The sequence below is a fragment of the Helicoverpa zea genome, chromosome 11, assembly GCF_022581195.2.
Source record: "Helicoverpa zea isolate HzStark_Cry1AcR chromosome 11, ilHelZeax1.1, whole genome shotgun sequence".
NCBI classification, from domain to species: domain Eukaryota; kingdom Metazoa; phylum Arthropoda; class Insecta; order Lepidoptera; family Noctuidae; genus Helicoverpa; species Helicoverpa zea.
Window position 1 is genome coordinate 5,753,543 of NC_061462.1, and position 19,884 is coordinate 5,773,426.

General features: G+C 35.0%; 4 protein-coding genes across 4 annotated transcripts; 2 read left to right on the forward strand and 2 right to left on the reverse strand.

The window, feature by feature from the left end:
• Positions 1 to 594: 594 nt before the first annotated feature.
• Positions 595 to 6,761, forward strand: LOC124634449 (probable ATP-dependent RNA helicase pitchoune). The gene is made up of 11 exons (XM_047170030.1): positions 595 to 862; positions 1,058 to 1,129; positions 1,264 to 1,404; positions 2,066 to 2,326; positions 2,753 to 2,902; positions 3,070 to 3,234; positions 3,463 to 3,604; positions 3,980 to 4,139; positions 5,430 to 5,582; positions 5,922 to 6,092; positions 6,401 to 6,761. Exons 1-11 carry the CDS (start codon positions 757 to 759, stop codon positions 6,728 to 6,730), a joined length of 1,851 nt encoding a protein of 616 aa, XP_047025986.1. The 5' UTR covers positions 595 to 756; the 3' UTR covers positions 6,731 to 6,761.
• On the reverse strand, positions 6,750 to 11,599 carry LOC124634451 (ATP-dependent RNA helicase DDX18-like). The gene is made up of 9 exons (XM_047170031.1): positions 11,143 to 11,599; positions 10,771 to 10,920; positions 10,308 to 10,472; positions 9,925 to 10,063; positions 9,594 to 9,756; positions 9,015 to 9,167; positions 8,365 to 8,532; positions 7,470 to 7,647; positions 6,750 to 6,963 (listed from the first exon to the last, which is right to left on the reverse strand). The coding sequence occupies exons 1-9, from the start codon at positions 11,390 to 11,392 to the stop codon at positions 6,947 to 6,949; spliced, it is 1,383 nt and encodes a 460-aa protein (XP_047025987.1). The 5' UTR covers positions 11,393 to 11,599; the 3' UTR covers positions 6,750 to 6,946.
• Positions 11,600 to 12,143: 544 nt separating this feature from the next.
• LOC124634453 (glucosidase 2 subunit beta) lies at positions 12,144 to 14,287 on the reverse strand. The gene has a single exon (XM_047170036.1). It carries the CDS (start codon positions 14,161 to 14,163, stop codon positions 12,574 to 12,576), a length of 1,590 nt encoding a protein of 529 aa, XP_047025992.1. The 5' UTR covers positions 14,164 to 14,287; the 3' UTR covers positions 12,144 to 12,573.
• Positions 14,288 to 14,789: 502 nt separating this feature from the next.
• Positions 14,790 to 18,522, forward strand: LOC124634604 (splicing factor 3A subunit 3). The gene is made up of 11 exons (XM_047170246.1): positions 14,790 to 15,064; positions 15,318 to 15,365; positions 15,491 to 15,649; positions 15,874 to 15,946; positions 16,032 to 16,123; positions 16,359 to 16,580; positions 16,988 to 17,148; positions 17,239 to 17,367; positions 17,537 to 17,729; positions 18,047 to 18,248; positions 18,331 to 18,522. The coding sequence occupies exons 1-11, from the start codon at positions 14,969 to 14,971 to the stop codon at positions 18,462 to 18,464; spliced, it is 1,509 nt and encodes a 502-aa protein (XP_047026202.1). The 5' UTR covers positions 14,790 to 14,968; the 3' UTR covers positions 18,465 to 18,522.
• The last annotated feature ends 1,362 nt before the right edge of the window (positions 18,523 to 19,884 follow it).

Genomic DNA, 19,884 nt, shown 5'->3' on the forward strand with positions numbered 1-19,884 from the left:
TCGAAGAAAATACCTTGAGGTAACTGTCTTGTATAATATAGTCAGAAATAAATTTAACTGTACAAACCTAAATAATATGATCTGTTATGCTGTACCAAGAACCATTCACAGGCGACAGGTGCGCCCAGGCACTCTTTTTGCGCTGAACACCTGTCGTACTAATTCGGGCCTGCGCTCACCTATCCGCCGTATGGTTGACACTTATATCGTCACCTTTATAAACATTGATATTTTCAATTGTAGCATAAATAAGTTCAAAAGCCTCCTTCATAGTTCCCTACTTAAAACCCAAACCTCTTAATAACAAACATTTTAATTTTGGCATCGTATCTTTAAACTCCTCTTTCCTTTTTATGAATATATTTAGCTATATAAAAGTCATGTTTACACTACTATACTCTCCCTATTTGTTATTTGTTACGCGTACTGCTATTAATGTTCCTAGCGATTAGAATTTCTGCTCTAAATTTTTATGTTTACCTGTGGATAGCGTTGTGGGTTACAACGACCTCAACAAGTCATTGTTATATTATTTGTAAGTTTATATGATGTAACTGTTTGCTGTTCCTTAAAATAAAAAAATAAAATAAAAATTGACATTAACGTTAACGCTAACGTAGGTGGAGCAGGAGCATTAGGAAAGTGAACGGGGTTGGTGTTGTCAATTTGGCTGTCATCTGTCATTTAAGTACACATTGTATCGGGAACATGTGTATAATCGTGTAAAATAAATAATATAACATAAACTTCTTCAATATGCCTACCCCAGATAAGATTTTGATGAGGAAAATAAAAAAGCGGGAGAAGAAAAAGTTAAAGCTAATTAACAAGAAGCCCAATGGAGTCTCTGAAGACAATGCAGGTAACATAACCTCTTAACCATGGGCGCTCATGGTGTATTCTAGTATTTTCGCGTTTTAACAGTTAAATAACGCTTGGAAACAACTCTCCATCTATTACACGATTTGCACATAGTACTACTCACGCACATTGGAAAATGCTCCTGCATTTGGGGTTTCTTTACAACATAATAAGCCATTCATTTTATGTATCACAGAAGCTGAGAATAACACTGAGATAGAAGTCAAGAAAAGACCACGTGAGGACAGTGAAAATGCAGTACCTAAAAGTAAGTGTTCTATAGTTTAAAATTGCTTATTTAAATTAACAAACATTTGGATGTCAGCTTTCTCAAGAAAGTGTAATAGCATATACTTAACTTTTACTATCTTTTAACTTCCTCTAACCTTGATGTGATTTTAGAAAAGAAAAAGAAAGTAAAGGAAGTAAAACCAGAACCAGTTGCAGTGAAAGAAGAGAGTGAGTCGGAAGGCAGTGACTCTGATGCTGATGAGGAGAATGCAGATAATGATGCTGAAAATGATACTAACACAGAAAGTCAATGTAAGTTAACGTTAAAACTTTTGTGCCTTGTATTTTTGCACCCACCAATCACCAATTGTATCTTTACAATAATACATATCAATAAGTCCCAATTCTAGATAAATATGAGGCACTGTAAATGTCTTCTGTCACTGAAAACTTTCATTTGGAGTGCAACAACAATACCTTAGTATTAGGGCTTCCAATCCCGCATCCCATGCTCGATCCCGGTATTGGCGGGATCATGCATGTTTCTTTACAGTCCCGCAAATCAAGCGGGATCCCGCACACGTAATCCCGCAGCGCTCGGGACTAAAAAATGATGCGGGATCCCGGAATACCGAGATCTCGGTATTGCGGGATCCCGGAATACCGAGATCTCGGTATTGCGATTTGAGAGATTGGAAGCCCTACTTAGTATGTTAGTCATGTTACTAATGTTTGTAAAGATATTATAAATATCCACAGATAAAATTCATAGACGACAGAAGTCTCAGGAATAGCACTCTTTTACCCGTTGAGTATGGAACCTGTAAAATAGTACTTTGTCATTTTTCAGAAGAATATTTATGAAAGTATATCTTGCATATAGTAGCTATGTTGCATCAATGTGTACATATATTCCCAAAGCGATATCTCAAAATATACTTACTAAAATTAATATTTTAATACCTCTTTTCAGTGCCCGGGTCCAGTTTATGCCTTGGCATCCTATCAGACCAAAAGTTCAGCGCTCTAGAAGGAAAAGTGTGCGAATCAACATTGGTGGGAATCAAAGACATGGGTTTTACCACTATGACTGAAATTCAGGCTAAAGCGATTCCCCCACTTCTTGAGGGAAGGGATCTTGTGGGTGCTGCTAGAACAGGTTCAGGAAAAACCCTAGCCTTCCTAATACCAGCTATTGATCTTATCTATAAACTGAAGTTCAAGCCTAGAAATGGTAAGTACATTATTTTTCACCTCAGTAATGTCTTTTTAAAATTACATACATAATGTTGCATTTAAAACTCATGCATTACAGTGAATTTACGGAATTACTTCCTCCTCTGAAGTTGTCTTAAAATATTTTATCAAGTTAATATTTTAATTTAACTTATTTTCTTTATTTCTTGTTATGATGATAAAAAGGCGAATGTGAAAACTTGACTGCTATAACTCCAAGACTAGTTTGTGTAAACATCAACATAGAATTGAGTCTCCAGTGAAAACTGTTGAGGCACATTTTGTGTTGCTGTCCATCATAGACTATAGAGTATGTGTACAGTCGTTTCATGAACACAGAATGGATATCTGAACTTTTTGGTACCATAAAACCTCTTTGCATACTCTTTGCTACGGTTTTTTGAATATTGAATGAATATTTTAGGTACTGGTGTGATAGTCCTGTCCCCAACTAGGGAATTGGCTATGCAAACATTTGGTGTTTTGATGGAGTTGATGAAATATCATCATCATACTTATGGTTTGGTGATGGGAGGAGCTAATAGAAGTACTGAAGCACAGAAGCTGTCTAAAGGTAATTTTATGTTCTTAAAAACATAATAAAAATTATTCATTAGTTTAAATTTAAATTTTAAGTTTAAATGTAGATTAGTAGAAATTTTTGTGCCATCATTATCCTCCTTAGTGATATTTTTTAACATGATTACATCAAGTAAACTAAATTGTTTTCTTTTATGGCAGGTATTAATATACTAGTGGCAACACCAGGTCGTCTGCTGGATCATTTGCAAAACACGCCCGACTTTTTGTACAAAAACTTGCAATGTCTTGTCATTGATGAAGCTGACAGGATATTAGAGATTGGTTTTGAAGAAGAAGTCAAACAGATCATCAAACTACTGCCTAGTAAGTACATTACATATTTATGAATGAATAGACGTATGTGTTAAAGTATGTTAGAATAATCTGATATATTTATGTTTATTTACCTCATTCTATTGAAATATTCCTTAATTTTCTATTTCTTGTTACTTACTCGAAAATTCGATGTAATTTTTTTATTTTCTTTCTATGTATAGTTTTTACGAAATTATGACAGCTCAGAACATAAAGAACCGTGTATTTCACTTTTAGAACGTCGTCAAACAATGTTGTTCAGTGCCACGCAAACTAAGAAAACTGAAGCTTTGACTGCCCTTGCGGTAAAACACGAACCAATCTACGTTGGAGTGGATGATCACAGGGAACAAGCTACCGTTGACTCTCTAGAACAAGGGTATTTATTTATGATTTATATTTTTTATTCTAGCCAGTTCATTGGTTGCTGAAAGATAGTTTTGTTTTACATAAAAATTTTCTAGGTTATAGATGAAGAGCGTATAACATAAGGCGCTTTTTGAGAACCAGTATTCCTATTGAAGTGTACGCAGTTATGCGCGCCCACTGTGTACTTGCTTTTATAATAGTGCTTACCTTGTTGTTTATAGTCTTTATCAACTTTATATTTTTAACCCTCTTGAAATGCTTCAATTTTTAATATTATCATCTGAAGAATAAAATCCTTCTCACACCTAGCAATACTACAATCAGTTAAATTGTGACCAACATTTCATAAGCACGATATTTATTCTTACACTTTATTTTTTCACAGATACATAGTATGCCCATCAGAAAAGCGTATGATGGTTCTATTCACATTCCTCAAGAAGAATAGGAAGAAAAAGGTGATGGTGTTCTTCTCAACTTGTATGTCTGTGAAGTACCACCATGAGCTCTTCAATTACATTGATTTGCCTGTCATGTCTATACATGTAAGTATTTTTATATCAAAAGTAACTGATATTATATAATTATAACAAAATAACTAGAGTTATAGTTCGGCCATTCAGAGACGACGTAACTTTGCAATGGCGTTGCAGTTACGATAAAAATATTTTTGCTGGTTGTTTACCGTTTTAACAATTGAGGAGCATTAAAACAACATTATTATATCAATAATCAATGAATGTTATAATTTTGTGCCAAACTGAGTGTCAAATAACTTGGTAAACAATATTTTTCTAAATCTATACTGCGCTATTACAAGGTTATGTCAGCGGTTTATATTTTGTAGTGCTGTGCTAAAAATAACAGGCAAGTATCGTAATCTGTTCTTATACAGTTATAATATAAAATAATACGTTTTGATTTTCTTTTTAAGAATTGGAAAATAATGGACTATAAGACTTAATTATAACGTTTATGAAATATAAAAATAAAACTATGACCAAACCGCATTTTTATACTTAGATTAAAAATGGTAACCCCAAATGGCGTTATGGGCCGCCATTTTGTGACGCTAAAACAGTCGTCCGTTGTCGTTTCGTGCGCATAGACCACGTTTTTCAAGTGTTTTCGATCTGTTTTTATTTGATTACCCGGCTTTTGTTAGACCGAGATATCAGGATTGATTCTGTTATTGATAATAATATAATTATACATGTAGGCGAAGATGATGATGAAGACACCACCTCCTCAAGCAACTCGGAGTCTGATTAATATTCTGTTAGCACATTCAATTCAATGTACTTGTAACAAAGAATAAATAAAACAATTTTATTATATGAATATTACCTTTTTTTGGTTTCCACTTAAATAACTAAAATATAAAACAAATGATTCCGCCAATTTAAAACGAAAATAATCTTAAAATAATGCGGCGGTTCATTTTGAAGGAACGGTAACGAACTCAGTGTTATGTTGTGCCCATCACTAGTCGTGACTATATATAACTGATAGGTGTCAGGAACGCATTCTCTGAACGGCCGAAGTATAGTGAATAACATTACCAAAGATAGAAAAAAAAAATATTGTTGAAACTCACATCTATATTGATCTAAGTATATTATGTGGGCCCCTATCCATATTCGTCTTTTGAATTTTTGATGTTGTACACATAGAAAATTACTTAAAAACCATTGTATATAAACTTGACTTATAATATTTTTTTATTCAATCAGAAACACAATTATTAGATATTTCGACTAGACTTGTTTCTAAGTTTAGAAACCCAATGCAGACTACTTTTTCTACATTATTCTCATAATAACTTTTTTTACCAGGGAAAACAACAACAAACAAAGCGTACGACGACCTTCTTCCAATTCTGTAATGCGGAGTCAGGAATACTGTTGTGCACGGATGTCGCAGCCAGAGGTCTGGATATACCGGCCGTTGATTGGATCGTACAATACGACCCTCCAGATGATCCTAAGGTAAAGTTTTTAATAAAACATTCGATGTGGTTATCATAATTAGTGACAATAATACCCAAGATTGACCTATCCTTTCTTAAACTAGTTCTCATTAAAGATAAGGTTTATCACATTTTTCACCTCTTGAGAAATACCAACGGTAATTCCCTAATTTTATCAGCTGTCACATTATCATTCTTCAATGACCATAGATTATGATAATCGTGTGCCTGCATTATTGTTACTTACGCCAGAAGACGATCCAAATATTTATTTTTCATTAATTTAAGTCTATTAAGTATATATTTATTTCTTGATTATCTAAATAATTTATTTATTGATGGTCTTTTCATTTAACAGGAGTACATTCACCGCGTAGGCCGTACAGCTCGTGGTTTGGGAACGAGTGGACATGCGTTGCTCTTCCTTCGCCCTGAAGAACTTGGCTTCCTAAGGTTTTTGAAGCAGTCCAGAGTCACGCTCAACGAGTTTGAATTCTCATGGAACAAGATTGCCGACATACAATTGCAGGTCAGTATTTTTTTTTCTCTTATAATGGCACATCTTGTGAGTCGTCGCTTGTATGTGTGTGGCCAATTACGACATTGTATGAGAGTTATAGCCAAAGTTACGTATCATCGTAGATATCATAAATATGCCCATCTCAGATCATCTCATCATACACCATTTTCCCAACAATATCTTTTACATGGTCCTCCTAGCCATATTTTGAGCTTCTAGCGCTAGAGCTTTGGATCTTTTTGTCGTCCGTAGGAAGATGAGTACGTATACTGTATTTATACTAGGTCAATAATATCATAAATATTTAATTGTTTCAGCTGGAGAAATTAATATCGAGAAACTACTTCCTGAACCAATCAGCTAAAGAAGCGTTCAAGAGTTATTTGCGAGCTTACGACTCGCATCATCTCAAGACCATATTCGATATCGATACTATCGATTTGGCAAAGGTATCGAAATCATTCGGTTTCACTGTTCCACCCGCTGTTGAACTTAAAGTGGCCAACAAAGGACCTCCCCAAAAGAGGAAAGGAGGTGGAGGATACGGATATTTCAAGTCTCTGAACGCCCCAACAAACTTCAAGCAAAAAGCTGAGAAGACGAAAATCTACAGGCAAAAAGGAAATAACAGAAAAAGTGTAGGCTAACTTAAAATAAATAAATCAGTTTTATTTTGAACATTTGTTTTATTGTAAAATTACATAACCTTTTACAATGTTACTTATCACTCCGATGCTCTATTTAACCCGACTCGTCAATTTGTCTATATCTTGACATAATAATAATCTAGTCAGATTACATTAGTTTGATAAACTGGTATCTGAGATGTCTCATCTTTGTGTTCCAAGTAAATACTTGCAGTTTCATTTCTTTTTCGTTACTGGGATTTTCGTAGTTAAGGAAATATTGAAAAATGTTATTTGCTTATCTCCCAATTTTTGTTTGGGTTTGCGTTTATCTAGAATGAACGTGTGACCCAGATTGTTTAGGTTACACGCAGTTTCACACAATGTGCATTGCGCATCGTTAATCTGTGACCTTCAAAGTCCTCTCGCGATATTTCGGCTCAAATACTGTATGATAATAATAGCCAGTACATATTTGCATTCAACTTCGGGAGTTATAGTTTTGTCGCAATTAAAACTAAGTCAATAAATTGATTGCGTTGCTATCACTTCAGAATGAACTACTAATAACTCCTTGTTTATTTTGTTAAATTATGTCTCTCATGATCAGGATTCAGAATATCATAAGATAAAAATATAACGGCTGAGGTAAGGTAAGGTAAGGCTAGACGGAACCAAATGCTATGAACATAAATACTTACACATGATCGATTCTACTGATCTTTAGGACAACATTTTTTTTATAATATAAAAAGGATACGGAAATCAACGTGCGGCTGCTCCAGAAATCCAAAGGCTTTCGCTGCTAATTTCAAGTCCAAGGAATTGATATCAAATATCTTTTTCAATGGATGCGTTTTATAGCATCTTAGAAACGAAAGATATGCCTTTCTTGCTAAGGTCTTCATAACGCCATTGCTGGCTATTAGATTTTCGAGCTGAAAATGAAAATTAATAAATATCATGAGATAGGGAGATGTAGATGCAGTTTGAGGTCAAGGGTCGTCAGATGAAAAATAGGACTCTCTAGCGATATGGTTTTGTTCTAAAATCTCAAGTGCTTTACTCACTCACTGACTCACCGTTGGTTATCAGATAGGTACATTTAGTTTCTTTCTTAGTTTTGGTAAACTAGAGAAAATGGGAAACCTAAGCATTTTTGTTTTTGAGACAAAATATCTAATACCTACCTACAACATTTTTTTTTCTTTGGGCAAAATACAGCGATAAGAACTACGACACCAACTTAGTCGCAGGTACCACGGTCTTTCTATATTAAGTACTAGCTTCTGCCAGCGGTTTCACCCGCATCTCGTGGGAACCTCTGCACGAACCCGGATAATAGCATAAATGGGCTATCTAACACCGAAAGAATTGTTCAAATCGGACCAGTAGTTCCTGAGATTAGCGCGTTCAAACAAACAAACACTTCAGCTTTATAATATTAGAATAGATACTCTGCGTAACGAATCTAGGTTTTGAGGGATGGGTATTGAACTTTTAGTGTGGGACTTGTGGGAGTTGGAGAGAGCTTTTCAAACATAGAGCATAGAAACAAATCTTATCTACTAGATACCTAGGTACTCAATGACAACAATAGAACTACGATAGGTGTAGAGGGCGCTGGTAATACCCCCTACCCATTTATAACTTACCATTTCTTGAACCTCATCAGGAGGATCACCAAAAGAGTATTTATCTAGAAACACCTTTTCTTTCTGCAGAAATTCAATAAAATTCTTCTCTTCGGGCCTCAACAATATAACTGCATTCCCTTTTTTGTTGAGTCCCCTAGCCGTGCGACCAACTCGATGAATGTACTCCTACAAGATAAGATAATGACGAAATAGTAAACATGTCAATTGGAATATTAAGATAAATATGTGCGTGTCAATCTTTTGCAACGACCCGTGCAATGCGATCGAATTGTGTTCGAAATTCGTACTTATATGATATCAGCTGCACTTTTACATGAATGCTGGAAGTTCAAACGTGACCTGATGATAATTTTCAAGTTTTTTTGTTATCTGATGAGATTCTTAATATAACTACGCAGTTCAATGAGATCTACATATAGGTACCTAAAGTTCTCGAACGTTTGGACTACCCACCACGAGTGACGGTAGGGTCTTACGGATTTCAGACACTTTTAAAGCAGAAGAAAGTTAACAATAGAACAAATACTTTATCCAATAAAATGTAGATACTTCAGAAACATCTCTGATAGGTAGGTATATTATTATTTACGGGGAAACCGGCGTGATTGTGGTGTGTCCAATGTCCAATTTTATTACTAAAGCTATACCTTTGGATCCGAAGGAGGGTCATACTGAACAATCCAATCAACGCTGGGAATATCCAGTCCCCGGGCCGCGACGTCAGTACAAAACAATACGCCGTTTTGCGCCTCAATAAAACTATGATATGCCTCTTTCCTCCTCGCTTGACTTTGCTGACCCTACAATAAACAATATTTTAATAGCAGCAATAATATAAACAATCTACTAAGGAACTGTGTAGGAAGTTAAAAGCCTTGAGTAAGCGATTAAAGAGTAATTAATTGGTGTAGAGCAGTTTCTAAGATCAGCATTTTGAGAAACTGCAGATATTACTTATTTTTGAATGACCTTAGGAATGTGCATAGTTTGTATTCAAGACTACGCAAATCTTCCGGCAAGTTTAGCCTTTTATAGACTACTGCAAATACAAATAACTATTTTTAGGAGTTGGGTAAAAAGTCGGCAAAATCTACCACATCACAGCGGGAGGGGTCATTTGATGATTTTACGTCGATAAAAAAAAACAACAATCTAATCCGGAAATCTATGTAAGGAGACGAATTTGAGTAAAGTCCCAAAACTACAGAATACCTAATTATACTCACATGTATACTCAAAACATTAGCTTTACAATGTTCTCCGAAAAATTCATAGTGAAAATCTACAGATTTGCATGATGAGAAAAACACCATAACTTTTAGTTTCTTACTTTTTTTCAACATTTTGTACAACCATGATATTCTTTTCTCTACCGGGCATATGTAGTATCTGCAAAATAAATACAATCAAATAGCTATCAAATATTTTATTTATTTCAAATAAAGTAAATAATTTTATGATTGTGGTATCCATTATGATGATTAATTTACTTGTTCCAGAAATTACATTGTTTCTGAATATGAAACAGATATAAAGCAAGTAATGTTTATTGTTTACCCTTGTTGGAGTCCCGAGACTGTGGACATTTTGTTATCAGTTACAGATATTATAACTGGATCAGTTCTCATTGCTAAATTGGCTAGATTCTTGACATTTTCGCCCATTGTTGCACTGAAGAGTACTGTTTGCCTTTTTGCTAGAAGAAAGTTGAAAAGATATTTCAAATACTCATTAAGTTAAAATATGTGTTACTAATTTAATTATTTAGTAATATTCTCAATGTTATAATTTAAGTTAAAATAATAGCAGCTGATTCTATTGAATCAACAACATTTTATCTCAAAACTGTAATTTAAATATACAACTTTAGAGCTTTTTTGACAGATTTAACAGATTACAAAAAATCTGTGCAGTAGGTGAAAGGCAAACTGTACACTTACTTGGCAATAAGTTAATAATTCCTGTAATGTGCTTCTTAAAGCCAGATTCCAAGAGTTTATCAGCCTCATCCAGCACTAAGCATTTCAGTTTATCACAGTTAAAATTTTCAGTGCCTTGAAGATGGTCTAGCAGGCGGCCTGGTGTACTCACTATGATATTTGCACCTATAATATCGGCAATTGTTAAGTAATTCTCTCCAAGAAGTATTATTGTTCTAGCAGATATGATATATAAACAGATCCATAACTGGATTATAAATATAACATTATTATTATTAACATTTATTTCAGGCAAAGCCTATAGTGTTAGTAACTATTGACTTAAAAACTTAGGTATACTTACTAAAGTATACAAAAGTGTAAAATATTTGAATATACAAAAGTGTTGTGCATGCAGCATTTTGTTAAAATAAATGTACCCTAAAATGTTGTATATATTCTTTAAGATTTTAAGAAAGCTTACCTTTTTTCAGTTTTATTACATCTTTGGCCCTCTTTTCTCCTCCAACAATGAGGCAATGGGACAAATTAATTTGAACTAGAAGTTTCTTTAATACATCAAAAGTCTGCAAAGCCAACTCTCTTGTTGGTGACAATATCACACAGCCAGTACCTGAACACAAGACAAAGATGAGAATAAAAGAAAAATATTTAAAAGACTTATTTAAGTTACAGATCAATATGCAAACTGCATGGACTAAGATAAAAATTCAAGATAGGAAAGTCTGGGAACCTATTACCTAAATCTTCTGTGTTAACTGTTGACAGGACCTGTAGGCATACTTTAAACATATACCTTTTGAATTTTGAGAGTATGTATAAGCAGCCATCTCACCTGACTTGGCAGACCAGCCCAACTTGATCAATGTATCAACAACTGGTATAAGAAACGCTAAAGTCTTCCCGCTCCCTGTTTTAGCTGCACCTATTAAGTCTTTTCCCAGGAGCAAATGTGGCAAAACTTCAGCTTGTATTCGTGTTGGCTTCTCCAGACCCATTGAGGTTATTGCCTTCAATATTCTTCCATCAACCTTTCCTTTTAACATCGAAAAACTGGTCTGTGAAATTATTTCATCCACATCCATGTTTCAAGGTTAATATTATATCAGATGGTTCGAACTAATACAACACTATGAACACTATAGTTACGTTTAGATGCAGTTTATGCTGGGTACAGTTTATTTGAATGAATCAATCAAACTTATTCAATCTTTAATAGTTTTCATTTATCAAAATAAATTATCAACGCACAATCACAATCACGCACATGCACATTTGTTTACGTTTTTTGACAGTTACAGTTCATCGGCGGAGGATGACAGCTCGCGATAATCTGTTCCGTTCTAAGCAGAAATGATAGTAATTAACTTTCCTCAAATTCCGAAATTACTTAGTATCGAGCTAAGAAATACGCATACAAAACATTTTTTTTGCGTGCAAGAAATGAAAAAGGTTTGGGAGTACACATCCATGTCATTTGCATCATGCCTCAGATGAAATCTATTTACTGAATATTTTCCAATAAGATTGACATAAGAAAATAATAAGTACCTACCCTCTTCTAGATACGTATAAGGTATAAATTCGTACAGAAATAACAACCAACCTTGAACTTCAATATAATGCTCATTGGATTGTTTTTTACCATCTTTTTCTAAAATAGCCCCATGTGAACTGAACCACAAAATTAGGCAGGTACATTACTTGCAATGTAATCGAGTTTATTTTATTTTTAGACACAGTACAATTCATATCCTTATCAAGAGTTAGTAGCATTCAACACAAAAACAATGATTATGTAATAAAATTATTTTTAGGTAAAATAAAACGAATGGGTAATATTAAACAATAATTTTATTGATCACTCACAATGTTTTGTTCACTTCATTAAAATTTATTTTTTCTACTCAAACTAAAACAGCCTTGCATTTGAGGAATGTGAGAGAAATAAATGTATGATGTTAAATATTTCAGTCTTTACATCAAAACACTGATCAATAAACTGTGAAGGTACCAAAAAATCTTCCAAATCATTAACACTTCCACTTAAACAAAAATAAATTTACTACTTGTTATTCTCCTACTTTATCATGCTAACATTAAATTCCGATTGATTTCCAGTACATACATGAAATGAGTGTTTATTCAGTGTGATTTGAGACTTGTCCTTAGAGAAACATGATAATGCATGGTGACTGATTTACATTTTGTAACTTAAGTGTTAAACACATCACATATGAGTGTGAGAAATGCAACACTGGAATTATTAAAGTTCATCATGTGATGAGTGCTGTCCAGTAGGGCTGGAGTCATCACAAGCTGCAGGTGTGCTAAACTCCATCTTATATTCACAGCGGAATGGTTCTGTGACAGATAAGAGTTTTGTCTCCAAGCCACAGCTGATATGTACTGTTGTCATTCTACTCGGCCCGTTCCAGCAGGCCACACCATTTGTATACTTCATAATAGAGTACTTATTGTGGTCTACACCTGCCCATTCTCCCCAGTTTCCAAGGCCTACTTCTGCACCACCATTCTTTGATTTCTGGGTCACTTTCTGGAAAACACACAATTTGTACACATACTCCTTGTCTTCATACTCCCAACATTCACCATCCAAAGTGGCATACTCTTGTTGCAAGCCATAATCTTTCTCAAGGTTTTGTTGGATTTTCCTAATGTTAGCTTCTATTTCCCTAACTGTACGTTCAGCATCAGTATGTTGCCTGCGAGCTTCAGTGGCATCATCAACAAGTTTTTGAGTTTCCTCATCATACACATTTCCTTGTTCTGTTTCTACTTCTTGTTCATGCTCTTCAGCATCATCTTGAGGGAGGTCTAGCTCACTGGCCTCATCGTCATGACCTCCATACTCAGTTTCTAGGTCACCACCAGCCTCCTCAGCATCAGCTTCTTGTTCAGGTTCAATGTCTTCTTCTTCCCCAGCAGGCTTGAAATATCCATCCTTGACCATCAATAGAGGTTTCAGCAATGGCCATGTTGCGGTAGTGAAAATTTCTTTGTCAATATTTTCATTCTCACCAAAGAAGTATTTAATCTCTTCCTCATCAAGGTTTCCATTGTTATCTTTGTCAAACACTTGTGCTATTATTATTTCATCCATTGACAATACTCCATCTTGGTTTTCATCATATTTACTGAAGTGTTCCAGTGCTTCTTTAATTGAGTTTTGTCTCTCTTCTTCTGCTTTCTTTTGTTTTTCCAGTTCCTCAGCTTCTCTGTAAACTTTCAAAGCCTCATTTTCTTTAGCTTCCAAGTCATTCTTAAGGTTCTCTTTCTCGTCTTTAATTTGTACAGCCTCTGCTTTGTCCTTTTCCAGCTGTTGAAGTTGTTCTGCCATCTCATTACGTTTGGCATTTCCTTTCTCTATAAGTTCTAATCTTAGGTGACTACCTGCTTTGTACAGCTCAGCTAGGCGTTGAGCTTCAGCCCTCGCCTCTCGACCTAGTTCTTCACACGTATTAGCACATGTTTCACCTGACGCGTACTCATCGGTACCGTCACAACAATCGCAGACACCATCATTCACCCTCGAACTAGGAATGTTTTGCGGTCGATGACCGGCGTTGGTGCAATGGAAAAAGCCATTTAGACATGCAGAGGTGCCAGGCTCGTCGCTTCCGTCGAAGCAATCGCAGTAATCGTCGTTTACGTAGTTGAACGGTATAGTAATTGTTCCGTCAAAACAGGTGAAATCTTTTGTCGGAGAATATAGCGGTGCTTTAGATAAAGAGACCCCGCGAGGTCTCGGCACATCAGATTGAACGTACCCGACAAAGGAAAAAAATATTAAAAATACTGAGTGAAACTGATTGATCCATGTAGAATAGATCATGATTAATTTAAGAATACACTATTATTTCTAAACACCGGTCACTTGCGAAATTGCAATAGATAAATAGAGAACGTGTAGCAGAAATGTGACAGCGCTGACGTTACCCAACCAAAACCGACCACAAACAAAAAAAAGTAAAAATGGTACAGATCATGTACAGATTCCCAACGTTTTGAATGGACTTTTGCAAATCGTCTATGGAAAAATTTTACGAGTGTTGTCAGCCCAATGACTTTACCCCAAGATTGACGTAATTTTATGTATGAACTGCATACATAGCTACAAAAATATCCATAGAATGTTAAGTAATTTTAAATTATGTGTATATCTACAGCCTACAGCTATTGAAAGACTTAGATATTTTTGAAAACAAAAAAATCTAGATCGCAACAGTAATTTTTGAATGAAAATATGCAGTTCATGACTGATTACACGTCGTTATCATTAAGATATCAGGCTATTGTCGTCATTGCTACATATAATCACATTAATCACTAGCTCGTCAGTATTCATTATTAGCTTAATTTCAGGGCAAAATATTTTGTAAGTGTTGGCAACTTTTCGGGGTAGTCTATTTTGTCTATAGTTCAACAGGAGCGTTGGTCGATACTTTATGGATAGTTTATATTATCTATATGTCAAACAAACGTCAAACGCGCTTGTTTCATGTTTGTGTGAAATTATTGGGGTTATTGTTTTATTCTCATTTTTCATGATAAAAACATAGTTTCATTTGCATTTCCCTTTGACTCTATGCGTAGTAAAAATATTTTAGGTTGTATTTAAGTAACAGCAGTGTATCAACATGGAAACTATATTAGAACAGCAAAGAAGCTATCATGAGGAGAGGGAGAGGACAATGGATGCTATGGTTAAAGAAATACTGCATAAAAAGACTGGGGTGAGTAGAATTCTAACATATTTTGAGTTTTGCAGCGGTTTTGTCTGGAATTCATCATTGAATACACTGTACTTGATAAACATAACCCTACATCCTGATGCCTTGAGAAAAAGGCAGAATTTCTGATTTGACCATAACAAATAAGAGCTAATTAAATAAAATGTTATTAGCTCATATATATAATAAAAATAAGCTCGTAAAGTTAACCTTAACACAGTATATCGTATAGTCATCATCTATTCTATCTTTTCAGCACCGTGAAACTATTAATGCTGATCACCGCTTGAAAAATCTTCATGATGTAAGTACATGTATTTTAAATAATTTACACATTACAATACAAATTAATGGTTTGCCTGCACTCAACATGATAGAAACTTTAGCATCTATGAACTTATTTTTATGTAATTTTAAATTGCCTTCCAGAGATATGTAGAATCTACAATAAGGCTGAAAGAGCTATATGAAGATAAGGATGGTCTCCGCAAAGAGGAAATAGCAGCACTGTCTGGTCCCAGCGAGTTTAATGAGTTCTATGCCAGGCTCAAACAAATCAAAGAGTTCCATAGAAAACATCCTAATGAGGTGATTATTTTTAACACACCTTATTAGCCACACTTGTAACTATGCATGAAAAAAAAACGTAGAATCTTAATTTGACTTACTTCCCGATCTTCGCTTATAATGAAATGGAAAACAAGCATGTTTTCTTTGTTTTTAATTAAAGGTACTACTGTTTACTTTTTAAGAGAAATTACTGTCTAAAGAGGTGGCATATTAATAAAAGTTTGTCTATTATTATCTTTCAGATTTGTGTGCCAATGTCTGTTGAATTTGAGGAGTTGGCTAAAATTAGAGAGAATCCAGCTGAAGATTATACAAGTAAGTTTTAGGAACACATTTTGTTTTCCATTTATTCAGAGGAAATTTGAAAGAGAAATGATTAATAATACTTTTCTGATTTTAGCTCCTGTGGAGTTCACTGATGAAGAAGGATATGGCAAATATTTGGATCTGCATGAGTGCTATGAAAAGTATATTAATTTGAAAGGCATTGAGGTGAGTAAAATACTTAATTGATTGGTCAAGAGTGAAGCAATTGTTATTTAATTCCTTAGAGTAGTAAAACTGCACTCAGGTTTCTAAATTATATTGTTAATTTTGTAATCAGAAAATTGGAAAAACAAAGAAGATTCTGAAAAATTGAGAATCTCCTTGAGAAGTGAGCAAAAATAACTTTATTCCTATAATCTTAAAAATACTTTGACCAATATTTTTTTCTTTTCATTTACAGAAAGTGGATTACATCACATACTTGAGCATCTTTGATCACCTCTTCGACATACCTCGTGAGCGTAAGAACAGTGAATATAGAAACTATATCAGAGTTCTACTAACTTACTTGAAAGACTTTGTCAATAGAGTAAAACCTCTGCAGGATCAAGCACAGGAGATGGCCGCTGCTCATCAGGAGTTTGTCAAGCAATGGGAAGCTGGAAACTTTCCTGGATGGCCTGTAAGAAATTTTTTAAACAGTAGTTGTTGACAATCTCTTTGTCGTAGCTAAGCAGTTTGGCAAAGGTCACCATGCCAAACTGCTTGGCAAAAGACACCATACCAAACTGCTTGGCAAAAGACACCATACCAAACTGCTTGGTAAAAGATACCATGCCAAACTGCTTAGCTAATAGAGTCTAAAGGCTCATTTTCGATTTCCGGCACAGTCAACAATTCTGTGAGGAGACATGCTCATGCTGTGGTTTGGGCTCAGATGTTTTAGCACCCTGAAACATAAGCTAATACATAAATAGCTTATGATGGGTCTTAACTACCATGTGTGATAGGTGACACCATATATGAATATTTTATGAAAGTAATAAAAAATGTATTGTGTTCTTGTATTAAATTGTATTCCGTTTTCAGAAAGAAACTGGTGGTGCCCTAACTAATGTGGGTGCTCATTTGGACCTGTCAGCCTTCTCTTCATGGGAAGAACTTGCTTCTTTAGGGTTGGATAGATTGAAATCTGCTCTAATGGCTCTCGGTTTAAAGTGTGGTGGAACTTTGGAAGAGAGAGCACAAAGGTATGTTACATACACAGCATATCTTTTATTTTTAACAAATACTTATTGTTGTTATATGTTTTGTTATTTTTTTATGTTTTTTCTTTGTAGATTGTTCAGTACTAAGGGACAGACATCCTTAGACAAGTCACTGGTTGCGAAGAAGGGTGGCAATAAAGCAAAAGCATCAACTCAACAGAGGCACAAGGATATTGCTGCAATTGAAGCGCAAGTATACAGGTAAGTCATAAATTTTCATGTTTAGATGTTGTTATTGCACAATGCTTTGCTCTTACATTTTAATTTCATTCATCAGTAGCTAATTTTGGAGGGGCAAAGCGTTCTGACTGGAGCTGTATGTATTTATTTTGTGTTTAAAAAATCAAGTCATGTTATCTTATATTTTCAGATTTGCAAACATAGTAAGCAGTACGCGTTCGGCGACCATAGAGAATGTGACGCGTCGTGCGGCCCGCGCGGCCGGCGAGCGTCGTGATGACAGCGGTGACGAGAGCGATGCGTCGGCCGCTCCCGATGTTGATTCTGATGATGATGAAGTCCCATACAATCCTAAGAATTTGCCTCTGGGGTGGGATGGAAAGGTGACTATATTTTTTATCAGTATTTACCATAAATTGTTGGAAATTATTGTTATCTATGGCTAATCAGGGTTTACTCATTCTTTAAAACTGAATAGATAAACTAATGAGGATGTTTAGAAACTGCCCACTAGACATGTCCAAAATGTTTTACTGTATATCAAGTTAAAGTTAATAATTTTGTTTTATTATTAAAAGATCCTTACCAAAAATATGCCACAAATTATTCTTAAGCATCTATCTACATTTTTTTATAAGGATTCCCTCATATTCCATGATAGATATAAGGCTAAATCTAAACAAAAACCTCTTATTTACAGCCAATCCCATACTGGCTCTACAAGCTGCATGGTCTAAACATCAGCTACACTTGCGAAATTTGCGGTAACTACACCTACAAGGGCCCGAAAGCGTTCCAGAGACATTTCGCAGAGTGGCGCCACGCTCACGGCATGCGTTGTCTGGGCATACCTAACACGGCTCACTTTGCTAATGTCACTCAGATCGAAGATGCACTTGCATGTAAGTATTTTAAGCAAGATCTATATTATTTGCACTAAAATATCACCTTTAAAAAAATGAATGATTCTTGTTTTGTTTCTAGTGTGGGAGAAAATCAAACATCAAAAAGAAAATGAGAGGTTTGTAGCGGAAAATGACGAAGAGTTTGAAGATTCGCAAGGGAACGTCGTCAATCGTAAGACGTACGAAGATTTGAAGCGACAAGGACTTCTATAAACATTTATTTACAAACATGTATTTTATAAATAAGTAATAAACATAAAGTTATAGCTCATATTTTCTTATTATTATTATGGTTATATCGCTTATCCTGAATCCTGAGAAAAAAAACAAATATCGTATATTTTCTTATTCCTTAAAACCTCCATCACCAAAAGGAAAAAACGGATCCCTATATAATCTGCCGGGGCTGCGGGTTGTTCGAAAGAGATACCGCGGCCCTGGTACATAAAAGGCCTATGACGGAACACGACGGTTTTTAGTCAGTAAGAGTCTGACACTCCCTCACCGCTGCTAACCCACAGCGGGAGGGGTCATTTGATGATTTTTGACGTCGAAAAAAAAAAAAAAAAAAATCCCTATATAATTATTTTTGTAATGCCCGATGTCATTCAATTTAGATTTGTAGTTCAGAATCAATGTCTTCCAGAGTAAACGATTTACCCTCTAACATAGCAAGCCATATTTCTGCCTGAGGTTACAACTAAGGGGTGTCCAAATTATAGTTATGGTCCAAATCACGGAGGAGAAAAGACTAGCGGAGATGCCCTAACGAAAAATCTCCTAACAAAGCAGCGCGCCAAAATTCGGGTGAGCGGGGGACGAGGAACGTTACTGTCTCCACCCGTGCTCCACCCTTATACGCCTTTTATGGGAAGCCACCCATTTTTTGTAAATCCATCTAGCGTGGAATAGGATGATTAAAATCTAACCCTAAACTAACATCGACCACTAGTGACATACTCAAAAGTAAAGTAAATACTCAAAATTAATAATTCTTTTAAAATAGTAATTCAATTAGAAAGTTTAAAGAAGCATTCATTTGAAATGAACGAAGAAAAAGAGAGAGATAAAAAAGTTAGAAAATTAATTGTTATATAAGTATTATTTTGTGCAGAGAACTTGCCCCACAACAATTTATTTACTCCTCCAGAAATGAAATAGGTATCTATATAGGAACCATTAAACGGAGACTCGATGAAAAATCATTTTTATTCACCACGGGTCTAAAATACCCCCATGGTGTAATTTAAGTATCAACTTATGGCATTGTGTTAGTTCGTCTACTAGCCACTATGGCATCACAAGCACGAAAATTCGTTCTATTTGTTCTAGAACATGTCTAAAACCGTGCTGCGATGACTGTTGTTATTTTCGATGTTGCCACATTACGAAATTCACCAAGAAAAATGGGAATTAAAATTATAGGGACAGTGTTTATCAAATTAGAGTTTTCACAACTATATCATAACGGCGCATCCACTAAGTGGCTGACATTATGTGTGTCCGATGTTGCTCTGAGTAAAGGTACATTCAAAAACTATGTACGGCAAGAGAGATATACCTATGTAAAACATTGCTGATCTATTAATATTATAAAGAGGAAAACTTTGTTTGTTTGTTTGGTTGTAATGGA

Coding starts and splice junctions, on each gene's coding strand:
- LOC124634449 (XM_047170030.1), top strand. CDS start 757: ATGCCTACCCCAGATAAGATTTTGATGAGGAAAATAAAAAAGCGGGAG. Junction 2,327..2,752: donor GAAGTTCAAGCCTAGAAATG/GTAAGTACATTA, acceptor TGAATATTTTAG/GTACTGGTGTGATAGTCCTG. Junction 6,093..6,400: donor TTGCCGACATACAATTGCAG/GTCAGTATTTTT, acceptor TAATTGTTTCAG/CTGGAGAAATTAATATCGAG.
- LOC124634451 (XM_047170031.1), bottom strand. CDS start 11,392: ATGGATGTGGATGAAATAATTTCACAGACCAGTTTTTCGATGTTAAAA. Junction 10,473..10,770: donor TGTAATAAAACTGAAAAAAG/GTAAGCTTTCTT, acceptor CCGATATTATAG/GTGCAAATATCATAGTGAGT. Junction 9,757..9,924: donor GTCTCGGGACTCCAACAAGG/GTAAACAATAAA, acceptor TTTATTTTGCAG/ATACTACATATGCCCGGTAG.
- LOC124634453 (XM_047170036.1), bottom strand. CDS start 14,163: ATGATCTATTCTACATGGATCAATCAGTTTCACTCAGTATTTTTAATA.
- LOC124634604 (XM_047170246.1), top strand. CDS start 14,969: ATGGAAACTATATTAGAACAGCAAAGAAGCTATCATGAGGAGAGGGAG. Junction 16,124..16,358: donor TTAATTTGAAAGGCATTGAG/GTGAGTAAAATA, acceptor TTTCATTTACAG/AAAGTGGATTACATCACATA. Junction 17,149..17,238: donor TTGGAAGAGAGAGCACAAAG/GTATGTTACATA, acceptor TTTTCTTTGTAG/ATTGTTCAGTACTAAGGGAC.